Source organism: Notolepis coatsorum (genome assembly GCF_963971535.1).
Source record: "Notolepis coatsorum genome assembly, chromosome: 8".
In the NCBI taxonomy this organism is placed as follows: domain Eukaryota; kingdom Metazoa; phylum Chordata; class Actinopteri; order Aulopiformes; family Paralepididae; genus Notolepis; species Notolepis coatsorum.
In genome coordinates this window covers 30,186,111-30,201,161 of record NC_140172.1, presented here as the reverse complement: position 1 = coordinate 30,201,161, position 15,051 = coordinate 30,186,111, and the positions used below count along the sequence as shown (strand labels likewise).

Here is a 15,051-nt window from a genome sequence, read left to right as displayed (position 1 = left end):
AGATGCCGCCCATCTAGGGGAAGTGGACAGACCACTGACTGCGCGCAGACCTACAAACTCCTGCCACCGGCAGCCGGCTTGACAACGTAGACAAACTTACAAAAACACATGAGTGGATGAAAATAATTGCATGTAGAGTCGTCGCTTTCGGATATCGGTGCGGTCTGACATGGGGGCGAACAACAGCACGCGACGCGTCTCCTTCGAGTCGGATGAGAATGACAAGTCAACAACATTAGCCGGCTAGCTACCTAGCATGTAACAAGCTACCATAACGCGCATTCAACATAGTGGACTATACTGAGCGGCTTTGCTTAAATGCAGCCGAGTGACATTTTATTATTACCGGGTTTCCCAGCATATCACCACTCGCCCATATGCCCTTCACAACGGTGATGTTGTCATATTTGGCATTCAGAATACACCCGCTGAACCCCTAGCGTTGTCGATTCGGTTCCAATGTATTGTCATCTTACAGCACAAGTACAGTACAACCAGAATACATTTGGCATACAACCAGAGTGCAAATGTAACAAGTCAAGTTCAAGTTGTTTTATTTAGCTATTACATTACAGTGAAATGCTTGGTTCTTTCACTGCCCAACCCAGTATTGATTGATTGATTGAAAACTTTATTAACAGATTGCAGAATGGGTACAATACAGTACAGCTCAATACACACAATTGTTAAGGGGATGCAGACCAGAGAAGGACTTTAGTCTTGTTTACATCAGGGTCCCCCATTTCAGTCCTGTTTGCTTAATGCCTTGTCCACTTCCTCCACACTCCAATATGTTATGATGAATTGAAAATGGGGGACCCTGATGTAAACAAGACGAAAGTCTTTCTCTGGTCTGCATCCCCTTAACAATTGTATGTATTGAACTGTACTGTACCCATTCTGCAATCTGTTAATAAACTTTTCAATCAATCAATCCCTTCAACCCTGCTCCTGTCAAACCTGCTCTTTCCATTCCCTCCATCATGTCCCCCCTTTCTGATGAATATTTCCTGCACTTAAGAGTCAGACACACATTCCTAGTAGTTGAGCTGTGATGAATGAAAACTTTATTTAACAGATTGCAGAATGGGTACAGTACAGTACGGCTCAATACATGCAATTGTTAAGGGGATGCAGACCAGAGAAAGACTTTCGTCTTGTTTACATCAGGGTCCCCCATTTTCAATTCATTTTCAATTCATCATTCAGTATAACCTAGACCAGCCCAACCCAGCATCTTTCACTGCCCAGTTCAGCCCAACCCAGTCCAGAATAGTTCCCTCTTTCATGTTAATATGTGATTTAATGATGTAATATTTTGAAGAGTAGAGACAGTGTGATTAATTTACTATGATTGAAAATCAATTTAGACGAAGACGTACAAAGAAGTAATTATCACAATTAGCGATTTTTTTTGTCTGGTAAAAAATCTATTTGGCTGGTAAAAAAAATCAGATACCCGCCAGTTGGCTGGTAAGCCAAAAAGTTAGTTTCCTCCCCTGGGTGTCTGCCGTCTACGCTGCGGGCGATCTACTTTAGGAGAACCGTTTTGTGGAGTGTTCATCATAGGCCATGTCAATATTAATACCGCTATATTAATATTACACTAGTTACCCTCCGGCTCGAAGGACCAATTGTAACTGAGGGGTACAATTCCCTGACTGTATTGATAAGTATGGTATCATTAAACCACTACCGCTTTATGTACTTTAATTACTGGCCATACAGTACACGATATATGAATATGATGAACACTTCCCACAATGAAATCGGTTCCAAACAAAGGTATAATCAAGTATTTAATGGAGCAAAAGGTACATAGGATACTTTACATTATTCTTTGAATGCACTTGTAAGGCAAAGGAATGTGCGTAGGCAAATCAACAACGAATGTCCATTCTCTGGTTACGCAGGAGGTAATTATACAACCTGAATCTTAGGGAATTATATCTATGGTACACTAGTAATATAGCGGGAGATACTGGAAGGGTCCCCCTGGTTGTAAGCCAGCAGGGGTAGAAGATCTGTCGGTAGTAGAACGTCTGGTCAACGATGACTAAGGAGACTCCAGGTACAGGAGCCGGTGCAATAGCCTCTTGATCCACAGACGAATACAGCTGTTCTCCGTAGACTGTAGCTCCACAGTGAAGAAAGCTAGTCGGCCTCAGGCTCTCTGAGGCGCCGACTCGACTTGACTCCTCGCGGGGTAAATCCAACACGTGCAGGCATCGGCGATTATCCGCTCCATAAATCACAGGACCAAAGCAAATATATTCCAGCCGCAAAGGGCTATGTAGTCGTCGGGTAGATTAATCCAGTGTACATGTCCATACGGTTCTCGTCTAGGTCTCCTCGGGTGAAAGCGCCATGTGGTCAGCCCAGCCTGGATAAGAACTCTAGCTAATACGAGGAAGCGTTGGAGATGCTGGTCACTGTAGAACTTTAACCGCACGATACACTATACACAAATAGACTATTATTGACTTAATAGAAATATGTCGCACTCGACGGTATAGCGCCAAACTCTGACAATTCAGTTATTAATTTGCACGCGGTCTCAATGCTCTATTCTGGGGCCAAACAGGCCATACTCCACCGCACGTTGTATCGTGGGTGAGGCTTCAACTTATTGGTAACATACTAAGGCTAAGAAGGCTAAGGGGCTTCTATATTCACCTGCGCCGTATTTATACGCACGGTGAACAAACTAGTTCCAATCTCATTTCTGTCGCGTATCCCTGGGCAAGGCCGGGCATGTCCAGACACGTCTTGACGGTGACTTTGAACCTGACTCCGGAGGCCGGTCCCTGGCGCCGGTGGACCGCTGTCCAATAGGAGAATGAAATATTATGGTCTGGGCTAAAGGGATATTCCGTGTATATGTACAAGGAATATACAGGGGATATCAAACGATATACAAATACTATGCAATATATATCAATAAATAAATATATATATTCGGTTTAATCTGATCCTTTGTAACAATATATGTAAACCCCTCAATATGAGTTATATTAATATACAGTATATATGTAAACCCCTCAATATTAGTTATATTAATATACAGTATATATGTAAACCCCTCAATATGAGTTATATTAATATACAGTATATATGTAAACCCCTCAATATCTGTTATATTAATATACAGTATATATGTAAACCCCTCAATATGAGTTATATTAATATACAGTATATATGTAAACCCCTCAATATTAGTTATATTAATATACAGTATATATGTAAACCCCTCAATATTAGATATATTAATATACAGTATATATGTAAACCCCTCAATATTAGTTATATTAATATACAGTATATATGTAAACCCCTCAATATCTGTTATATACAGTATATACAGTATGTAAACCCCTCAATATTAGATATATTAATATACAGTATATATGTAAACCCCTCAATATTAGTTATATTAATATACAGTATATATGTAAACCCCTCAATATTAGATATATTAATATACAGTATATATGTAAACCCCTCAATATTAGTTATATTAATATACAGTATATATGTAAACCCCTCAATATCTGTTATATACAGTATATACAGTATGTAAACCCCTCAACATTAGATATATTAATATACAGTATATATGTAAACCCCTCAATATTAGTTATATTAATATACAGTATATATGTAAACCCCTCAATATCTGTTATATACAGTATATATGTAAACCCCTCAATATCTGTTATATACAGTATATATGTAAACCCCTCAATATTAGATATATTAATATACAGTATAAATGTAAACCCCTCAATATTAGTTATATTAATATACAGTATATATGTAAACCCCTCAATATTAGTTATATTTTAATATACAGTATATATGTAAACCCCACAATATTAGTTATATTTTAATATACAGTATATATGTAAACCCCTCAATATTAGTTATATTTTAATATACAGTATATATGTAAACCCCTCAATATTAGTTATATTAATATACAGTATATATGTAAACCCCACAATATTAGTTATATTTTAATATACAGTATATATGTAAACCCCTCAATATTAGTTATATTTTAATAATATACAGTATATATGTAAACCCCTCAATATTAGTTATATTAATATACAGTATATATGTAAACCCCTCAATATTAGATATATTAACAGTATATATGTAAACCCCTCAATATTAGATATATTAATAATAATATACAGTATATATGTAAACCCCTCAATATTAGATATATTAATATACAGTATATATGTAAACCCCTCAATATTAGTTATATTAATATACAGTATATATGTAAACCCCTCAATATTAGTTATATTAATATACAGTATATATGTAAACTCCTCAATATTAGTTATATGAACATACAGTATATTTGTAAACCCCTCAATATTACTTATATGAACATACAGTATATTTGTAAACCCCTCAATATTAGTTATATTAATATACAGTCTTAAACCCCTCAACATTAGTTTTATTAATATATTATATAAAATTGTTGTTATTTTTCACATCGCTTTTCCATTATTTTCAATAAAGAGTAACTTTATTGAGAGTAACTTTTAAAAGAGTAATGGAGATTCACTTTATAAGCCATTGTCTCTTTATTTCCTGTAGCTGAACTTCATGATGAAAATGTGTCCTTGTTAGAATAGACTTTTAATTGTCATTGCACACAAGTATACAACGAAATTTCAGGGGAGCTCCCACAGCCAGCTGTACAATATGCATGTAACACATAACACTGTACATATAACAGAATATTTTTATTTTTTTTGATCCACTTTTTCTCCCATTTTCTATATTTTCTCCCATCCCAATTTCGTATCATCCAATTCAACCCTCCCCTGTCACGGACGCTGTTTCTTGCCTCCCACAAGCCGGCTGCAATGTGGACTAAGTCATACATAGCACAAGTCCCCTCCGGTACTTGAGGTAACAGCAGTCGCATCTTTTCACCTGCGCAGCTCGATCTCTCAGTGTCGAGGAGTAACGCGTGGGAGGCTCACGCTGCCCCCGACACTTCCTGATTCTACTGCGCAGGCGCACCAACCGACCTGTATGAGTCGCTGTCCACAACGCCCGATCCCCACCCATCAGTTTCCCACCCCCTAATACGGCCAATGTGTATTAGTATGGACGACCAGCTAAACTGAAAGCAAATGTGGAGCGCTGGGCTCGAACTGACGAGCCCAGCGTCTCCAGCATTTCGTGGCGAGCGCCTTATAATATTTTAAAGTGCATGATGAGCGGTAAACATAGTGGTTATCAAGTCCAGGTAAAGTGCATGGTGCACGTGAGGGGACAGTCAATGAGAGTTTAACAGTCTGACTGCTTGGGGGAAAAAGCTGTTCATAAATCTTGAACTCTTCGCATGTATGGACCGGTATCTCCTCCCTGAGGGAAGGAGCTGAAAGAGGTGATGTGCTGGGTGAGACTGGTCCTTGATAATACACTTGGAGCGGTGGAGGCAGCGGGAGGTGAAGACGTTGCCTAGAAACATAAGATGAATAGCTCTGTCTAGCATGTCAATAACAAATGTGTGTTAATCCAAGCACAGACATACAGCAATGTGATATCACAACACATATCTTGTTCATTCAGCTCCTCATTTCTTGCATAGATTTCCTACATTTATATGTATTTCCTATGTACATTTACATACAGTAGATAAGTGTTTTCCTATGAAGATTGAAATGCTGAACAAGAAGCTTTGTAGTGTTCTAATATTTTTGGCCAAGCCTTTTCACCAAGAGAAGATTTGAACAGCACTCCTTGCACACTTGAAGAGGCACTTTGTTAATTCTGCTCAGCTCCATCCAAGCTCAATTTGACTGGTTTGACTTATTATGGCCCGTTCTTAAATATATATTATGAGACGCAGGAGGCTCCTTCAGGTTTATATCGTGCGCTGTGATCTGTTTTCTTTCCTCTTGGAAGTCGAAGAGCCTGTCTGATGTTGAGAACACTTTGATGTCGTTTAGATGGTAATGACTGGGTTATATTTGACCTGATGAAGTAGTGTATCTGAGTGTATTTATCGAGCATCTCAAAGTAGGAGATGCTGATGTGAGTCATAGTGATCCTAGGTCGGCGGCACTCCTATACTCAGAGATGTGATACATTTGTTTGCATTGTCTCTCCCTCCAGACAACAAGTCATTTTTCGTGCTGTCGATGTCGGACAATGGGGCCCAGATCTATGAGCTGATGGCTCAGACCGTGTCGGAGCAGAGGACGTGAGTCTGGCACCGCAAAGACATTCAACATTATGCAACATTTATACATTGCTTAGCGCAACGGGGAAGTAATTGTTGGTGGTGGAGGATCACAGTAAAGCTTTGAATAGAATAGAATAGAAATACTTTTATTATCCCGAGGGAAATTTGACACTGCAAATCGCTCAACATTAAACATTTAGAGAGAACAGGTCACAAATAAGAATAACAATACAGGGGAGCTCCAGTAGCTCACCACGTACCTCGAGCGCTATTTCGGCGCCGGGGACAACCGTGCTCGTCACGGATCTGGGGTTTAGCGAGTTCGAATCCCGGACTGCAGCCGTGCCTTTCCCAGAGTGTCTTCCCCCCCATCTGAACCCTTTCAGCCTGTTTCTGTCGGTCATCCTTGACCAGAATAAATGCGATAAACGTATAAAAGAGCCAGGGGAATGGCCAAAGTTTAAAAAAAAAAAAAAGAATAACAATACAAATCAAATTGCCTAAGATAAGAGTAGAATAAAATATAAAAAATATATACAGTAAATAAATACAGTAAAAATATACTGAGGTCTACAGTAGGTGTAATATTGCACAGTGCTGTTTCAAGAGTAAGAGTCCAGGAAGATGGTAACTGTCACTCTGTGCTCAGTGATGCATTGTATAGTCTGATGGCTGTCGGAATGAAGGACTTCCTGTGCCGTTCAGTGCTGCATTTAGGTAGTGTGAGCCTAGCACTGAACATGCTCCTCCTGTCAGCCAAGGTTGGTCTTTGTTTAACCTTAAGCATGTTCAAATAAAGGAGCGTGTAAAGAATGGTTTCTAAAAGCAATAAGCGGTGGTTTATTAGCACCGATGTGCTGATCTAGAGAACTCCTGCTACTGTGTTGTTGCTTAAAGCGAAACGCCACTAAATATAACTCATCATGTTATTCTTATAATGCTTTACAGCTCAGTCTGTCCTCAAGCTGAACAGCAGAGAGACAAGACTCTAGTGGTGATGTCATCAAGAGATAAATCCCGGAACCGCTCCAAGGACAGTGAATAATGAAACACTTGTCATCACGACACTGTGGGGGAAGGCTTTTTGATTCAGAGCTGTAATAAAAACTCATTTTGTTCATAATATCTCAGGCAGATATTCTGCGAGTCCACCAGGTCATTGACTGCTTCATTGTCAATGGACATCACAAATTCGGGTCTTCCGCTCTGATTTCGATCTTAAGGAAACGGTTGCCTATCTAACTGGAATGGAATCATTGGAATGGATAATCGATAATTGGAATAGCATAATTTTGTGTGGATCTGATCCCTTTGAATTTTACATCATGTGATCGGACAAGAGGCTTATCATGAGCGCTTAAAACTGCAATAACAGGAAACAGTACTTTTACAACATGAACGCTGTCACCCTGCTTTGTTTTTACGTTTAATTAATTCACTAAGTTACCATCACCTGTTGAATTGTACTGTACATATTTTCTGTTGGCTAGCTACAAAGTAACATGATTTTTTTTGTTTTGTTTTTGCTACAACCACAGCCAGTATCAATGAGCATGATATAGCGCTCCCTATTGTATTTTATTGTTTAATTCTCATCATGTCATGTGACCTCCGTTCCCCCAGGTGGCAGTGTCTGATCACACAGCGCGCTGACACCATGAAGACTAAACCACACAACATCATACCTCTAAGTCAAACTGAGTGAGTTCACTGTTGCAGACTTTTTTTTTTTTTTTACTACACTTACTTAATTAAAGCACACCTCTATAATCATAGATGATAGTGCAGTTTCTAATTCTCATGAAAAAAACATTATACATGTTATGAATAGTTACCTACATAGCTAACGTAAGGGTTAACATTGCTAATTGTGTGTGTGTGTGTGTGTGTGTGTTTACGTGTTTGCATGTGTGTACATGTGTGTGGCTGCTTGTGTGTGTGTGTGTGTCAGTGCTGAACGAGATGCTATTGATATCATCAATACTGAAGAGCCCAAACTGAGCAAGGACCCTGAATGCACGTCAGCTGGAAGTATCCAGTCTCCAGGTACCAGGATTAAACATTCTTTTAATAAATAGTTCAAATCAGCATTATGTAATGCTGTTGGAGAAGTCGGTGAAACTCACTCCCATGTGGTAGAGATACTGCCTTTCGTTGATAGCATGGTTCACTTTCATACTGGGGTGGAAGGATGTGCAGTTAGAGGTTGCATCACAATCCAACAACTGTTAGAAGCTAATTGAACCAATATTGAGTTTAGAAGATGCTTGTTTATATGTAGACACCCACAGCTGAACTAATACAAGCAGTGGTCTAGTCATACAAGCAGTGGTCTGGGACAGTGGTTCTCTAGGGGGTCCCCAGAAAAATGGGGAATAGTTACATTTCATTGATATTTTCTTCATTAGTACAATGGGTGAACTTATAAGTAGGGATGGGAATCGAAAACCGATTCCCGTTGGGAGCCGGTTCCTAATGGTCCGATTCCTGGAATCGCATGCCTCCGTGACTATCGATTCCTCTTATCGCTGCCAGGTTTTTCCGACAGTTGCGCATTTGAAAACAATAACGTTAGTGCCAGTATGCAGCCATAGAGCAGGCTATTTGATTCCTTAAGGGCTCGAAATTGCCTGGTTTTTGGTCATATGCTCCCGAAATGCTCCCGCTGTTTGACTGTTTCCATGTGCAGTGAAAACTACTCCAATGCTTTAGAACCTAGTCATTCATTTAATTCGGGGCAACCTAACGTTAGCCGCGGAGCTAACGCTAGCTAACCAAGCTAGACACACAGAGACACACACTGAGCTCAGGTAGAAAAAGGGTGGGGGCGATCGGGGACCGGGCAGGGAGCCGTGTGTGTGTGTGTGTGCGAGCGCTGGTCTTCTGAAAGACCAGAGACAGAGAAGTCAGAGGAATAACGTCCTGTTGAATGCAACTACGGTTCAATAGATTAAATTAGTTTAAGAATAAACAATTTCAAAAAATAAATAAATTAGTTTAAGAGAATCTCAAATACATTATTTTATTTAAGTGTATAGTTATTTTTTTCTTTTACAGTTTTTGTATTTTTCTGAGGGCTCAACAATAAATGACAATCAGAAATGTCAAGTTGCATGTTGTTATTCTAACCAGCTTAGTTCTGTTGCATTTCCAATTTATTTATTTAAATTATAAATGTATCAGGGAGCGATAAGGGAATCGATAAAGAATCGGATCGATAAGCAGAATCGATAATGGAATCGGATCGATAAAATCTTATCAATTTCCATCCCTACTTATAAGAGACTGACTATCCTGATCATAGTGTGGAATAATATAATGTCCTCATGTAAAGACATTCCCCTCCCCAATCCTGTGTCCCCCCCCCCCCTCTCCCCAATCCTGTATCCTCCCCCACCCAATTGACCTATCAAATGGGACCACATCCCCCCCCCTTTTAACTATATAAGGCTCCTCCCGAGAACAATTCAAGGTCTTTTACCTGGGTCATTTCAGCTGATCACCTTGGGCGAAGCCCTCAGCCATTCTCTCTATAATTCTATCTGTTTGGTTAATAAACCTTGTTATTATCCAAACCTCGGTTGACTGAGAACATTCTTCTTCAGGATATCCACAAATATCCCACAATAGGCTTCACTCTCGCCCCACCTATAGTATACAGACCGTATGGAACACTGGATTAAATCACATGTAATAATAACAAACCTCCTCTCAGATGGGATCCCTGGGAACCCCTTCGACGAGGATGAGGATGAGGAGGAGTCACCACTAACAGACAGAGGAGGAGGAGGAGAAGAAGAGGAGGAAGAGGTGGACGAGGCGGAAGTGGAGGCTTTCCTCGATGGCGAGTTGGCGGACAGACTGCCCTTCCTGCAGGAGAGGTCACGCCAGGGCATCGCCATCGACGACCAAGAGCTCAGCGCCTTCAGCTTGTCCCCCTCCAGAGCCGAGGAGGCTCTACGGACACGTAGGCTGCTGCTCCCTCTTAACCCGGTCACTGCCACACTACAGGAGGTTAACCCTTTCACTGCCACCATACAGGAGGTTAACCCTTTTACTGCCACACTACAGATGGTTAACCCTTTCACTGCCACCATACAGGAGGTTAACCCTTTCACTGCCACACTACAGAGGGTTAACCCTTTCACTGCCACCATACAGGAGGTTAACCCTTTTACTGCCACACTACAGAAGGTTAACCCTTTCACTGCCACCATACAGGAGGTTAACCCTCTCACTGCCACCATACAGGAGGTTAACCCTCTCACTGCCACCATACAGGAGGTTAACCCTTTTACTGCCACACTACAGAAGGTTAACCCTTTCACTGCCACCATACAGGAGGTTAACCCTCTCACTGCCACCATACAGGAGGTTAACCCTCTCACTGCCACCATACAGGAGGTTAACCCTGTCACTGCCACACTACAGAAGGTTAACCCTTTCACTGCCACCATACAGGAGGTTAACCCTTTCACTGCCACCATACAGGAGGTTAACCCTGTCACTGCCACACTACAGAAGGTTAACCCTTTCACTGCCACCATACAGGAGGTTAACCCTTTCACTGCCACCATACATGAGGTTAACCCTTTTACTGCCACCATACAGAAGGTTAACCCTTTCACTGCCACCATACATAAGGTTAACCCTTTCACTGCCACCATACAGGAGGTTAACCCTTTCACTGCCACACGACAAAGGGTAAACCCTTTCACTGCCACCATACAGGAGGTTAACCCTTTCACTGCCACACGACAAAGGGTAAACCCTTTCACTGCCACCATACAGAAGGTTAACCCTTTCACTGCCACAATACAGAAGGTTAACCCTTTACTATCACACTACCGACGGTTTGACCCTTTTACTGCCACACGACAAAGGGTAAACCCTTTCACTGCCACACTACAGAAGGTTAACCCTTTACTATCACACTACCCACGGTGTGATAGTAAAGGGTTAACCTTCTGTAGTGTGGCAGTGAAAGGGTTAAGTATAGCTCAAAACACAGAGACATTTTCGAATTTGAGTCGCTTATTGTTCTTTACCACTGGCACTGGTGAGCTAGTCGTCGTGAGGGAAAGTTACACATGTCATGCCCTCCTTGTTGGCATTGTTGGCACTATTGCTCAAACAAGAGGAAACGTTAGCCGCAACCTAGCTAGGTAGCTAACAGATAGTGGTCCCCCTTCAAGAAGGGATGCTAATCATGCGAGCGGGTTGTTGTACAGAAACCTATTCCCCACATTGAAAAATCAATCAATATGTCCAATTAAAGGGATATTTCCCCCATATATCAAAGTGACATGGTGTCGGGGGACCACTACAAGTGAAACCTTCTCAGTTCTTCTCATTGACTATTGAGTTCACCCGCTGTTTCCTCTTCTGTCCCCCAGTGGCAGCACTGAAGCAGGTCCTCCTCAACCACCTGATGGCCAGAGAGGAGGCGGAGAAAGCCAAGGAGGCGGAGAAGGACCGTCAGAATGAGAAGGACCATCCGAAGGAGAAGGACCAGCAGAAGACGGACATACTCCCCAGCTGTCTGCTGAGGACCAACTCCTTACGGGGTCCCGAGAACGGCAGCGTGGCGGCGGTACTGTCTCCAGGGAGCCGGGCGTCGGAGAGCCCTGTGGCGGGGAGAGAGGACAAGACCCCCGAGGTCCCGTCTGGAGACACTGGCTTCTTTGACACGCTGGCGGAAGACTGTGGTGAGGGAACATGAAAAGTCAAAATTATGAAAATAATCAAACACTCACAGCAGTATATGGTACACCTTAGGTAAAGAAGGTAGATATATTGTTTGCACTTTAAAGGTAGAACCTGTAATGCCGTCAAACGGCGACCTCCCAGGCACCGTCGACTAAAAACGCACTTCTTCAATCAATATCTCAAATGAAGGAGAAAGAAAATCATCTATCGTGCACTTTTCCACTAAATAATCGTCCATGTCTATATTACTACCTGCTATACTAATATGTCTCTACTACTGTGCACTCAACACTGCAGCGCCCCAAGTTTCTGTTTAATGAACATTGTTACTCGGCTGAAAGAGTTGTACCCTTCCTGCTGACTTGTCGTGCGGAAATTGTAAGTCTCTTTGGATAAAAGCATCAGCTAAATTACTAAATGTAGGTGGAGGGCGGAGGGGTCGTTACGGCCGGCCACACCGCAGGCTCTGCCAAGAGAGGTCTGGAGAGATTTACAGTATAAAGAAACGTACTAAACTCCAACCTACACATCAGACCAAAACAATACCAAACAGACTCTTTTGTGGATTATTTTTCTTGCCCTCTTCTCATCTGTCCCTCCCTCCCTCCCTCCCTCCCTCCCTCCCTCCCTCCCTCCCTCCCTCCCTCCTCCCTTCCCCTCCCTCCCTCCCTCCTCCCTTCCCCTCCCTCCCTCCCTCCCTCCCTCCCTCCCTCCCTCCCTCCCTCCCCCTCTCTCCCTCTCCCTCCCTCCCTCCCTCCCTCCCCCTCTCTCCCTCTCCCTCCCTCTCCCCCTCCCTCACTATCCCCCTCCCTCCCTTCCTCCCTCCCTCCCTCCCTCCCTCCCTCCCTCCCTCCCTCCCTCCCTCCCTCCCTCCCTCCCTCCCCCTCTCTCCCTCTCCCTCCCTCCCTCCCTCCCCCTCCCTCCCTCTCCCCCTCCCTCCCTCCCTCCCTCCCTCCCTCCCTCCCTCCCTCCCTCCCTCCCTCCCTCTCCCTCTTCCTCCCTCCCTCCCTCCCTCCCTCCCTCCCTCCCTCCCTCCCTCCCTCCCTCCGTGGTGCAGGTAGTGACGTGGTGCTGGATGGCTGTGGGGGCTCGGGAGAGAGCAGCACGGACGACGATGGGGGGGGAGGAGGAGGAGGAGGAGAGGGGAGTTCAGCGGCCGACGTGGGGATCGACCTGACCAAGCTGCTGTCCTCCTCCTCACAGACGGGGGTCCGCGGTCCCAACCTCAACCGGCAGGTCATGACCCACCTGCGCCTCCTACAGGCCAGCCTGCAGCATCTGAAGGTACTGTGGGCCCCAGTAGAAGCCACGCCCGTCGATCCTCCGGAGGAACACGCCAACATTTTGGGGAAATTGGCCTTCTCCAGAGAGAGACGAGAAGATAGATATACCCGTTTCCTCTCTGTGCGTTCAGTAGAAAGCTATATGGCTGCACGTTAGCCTAGCTTAGCACAATGAATGGAAGCGGACAGTGATGGGTAGCCTTCGGGAGCGGTGTTAGTTGGACGATGCCTGGGCTACCCGTCACTGTCCGCTTCCATTCATTGTGCTAGATACCAGTTTCCTCTCTGTTCTACTGAGAGGAATTTTTTTTTTTACGTTTTTCTTTCTTATATTAAAGTATATTTAGTTTTTAAGAATTGTAAAGGATAGGCAAAAATAAGCATGTGCTTCAGCCTATTCCTTTTTTTTTGTCATTGAGTTTGGATTTTGTGTGTGAGCTTTTTTTTAACCATTTTCACGATATTTCACGATTTTTGCGGAGCTATTTTATATTCTATATTATAGCTATGGAGACAATAGTATGGCTCATTTAACAGGCACTATTTATACTCCAACATGTAAAAAAGAGTTTGTTTCTACATACCCCTCATTCGTGCACAATCCCGAGCTAAACATTGCCCCGTTTCAAAATAATCCAGGCTGGTTTTCTAGATTGTGAGATAACATGTGTTTTGTGCAGTGTATGCACAAATCTCGCGGCTGCTCGCCTGAAGCCTATATTATTGCCAGGTCAAAGGTAAACACATGACCTTGTTTCTTCACAAAGCCGGGGGGGGGGGGGGGGTGTCGTTTTCCGACACTGCGATCATACAAACGCATGTTTTATGATGGAGTTTCGGTAAAGTACACGTAAAATAGACGTACCTTTGTTTTAGAGGTACTCCATTTCTCACTTCGAGTCCAAGTGTCTTGAATCAGAACAGGATCAATACATATAACGTTAGGAAACGCACCTTATCCATTTTGTCTTTTTCATAATATCCAATATCGCCATTGTCGTCCTGCTCACATCTGCTCGCAACCTACTAGTAGAGTGAGTCCCTATAGTTGTCTGGGGGCTGGGGCCACCCCACACTAAGCTGGGCCATATGCATGTTCATAAGGTAGGCGATACTGCCACCTGGCAGGATTCAATCGTCATTGCAATTTCAAGTACTCAGATGAGTCACCAAGGTCTGCCCGACTGTTTTGAATAGGAAAATCGAAAAAAAAGGATAAAAACCCGAGAATTCTCGGGTATGGCGTTCAATGGTTGGCGATGAAACTCGAGATATGTCGGGTATGGCACAGAAAGAATTAAGAACCAACCTGATGAACCAAACTGATGCCAATTAATGAGCATGCATCTTATTAGCCAGGACTAGTTAAAGCCTTAGTTTGGATTTGGTATGAAGAATATCCATACTCTCACGCCAGGACCAGCACAAGTCACATACGGTACATACCGTGTAGTTGTTTTGAAAAATGTAAACCGTCTTCATCAGTAGATATTAATTTGCTCAAACTGAGATATGTCTTGTTTTAACTGTCTGTTTTCAGGAAGTGGAAACCAAGTATAATGAACTACGCCAAAATCTGAGCAAAACGGCTACTGATGAAGATGAGAGCAATGGTACGTTACCTCAAGATCTTGCCAACCAAATCAATTTCTGTAAGACTGTAAGACATTTTATATTTCTGGTGAAGTGCCCCTTTAAAGGGATATTTTGTCATTTTTAAAAGTCCGCTATGGTTACTATATTTGTCCTCCAGCTGCCATCCTTAATTTACAACAAGGGGGGGAATACAAGCTGCAAGCAAATGAGCAGCTTGCAGTGAGGAACACTGATGATGCC

The 15,051-nt window shown here is 42.8% G+C and overlaps 1 protein-coding gene across 1 annotated transcript in view; it reads left to right on the top strand.

The window, feature by feature from the left end:
• arhgef12b (Rho guanine nucleotide exchange factor (GEF) 12b) overlaps nt 1-15,051 on the top strand; it is a 172,475-nt gene that overhangs the window by 154,663 nt on the left and 2,761 nt on the right. Inside the window, exons 31-37 of the mRNA XM_084320870.1 lie at nt 6,154-6,241; nt 7,847-7,924; nt 8,175-8,269; nt 9,939-10,190; nt 11,620-11,931; nt 12,990-13,216; nt 14,756-14,828. Coding sequence (XP_084176996.1) covers nt 6,154-6,241; nt 7,847-7,924; nt 8,175-8,269; nt 9,939-10,190; nt 11,620-11,931; nt 12,990-13,216; nt 14,756-14,828 — 1,125 coding nt within the window. The remainder of the gene's footprint in view (nt 1-6,153; nt 6,242-7,846; nt 7,925-8,174; nt 8,270-9,938; nt 10,191-11,619; nt 11,932-12,989; nt 13,217-14,755; nt 14,829-15,051) is intronic.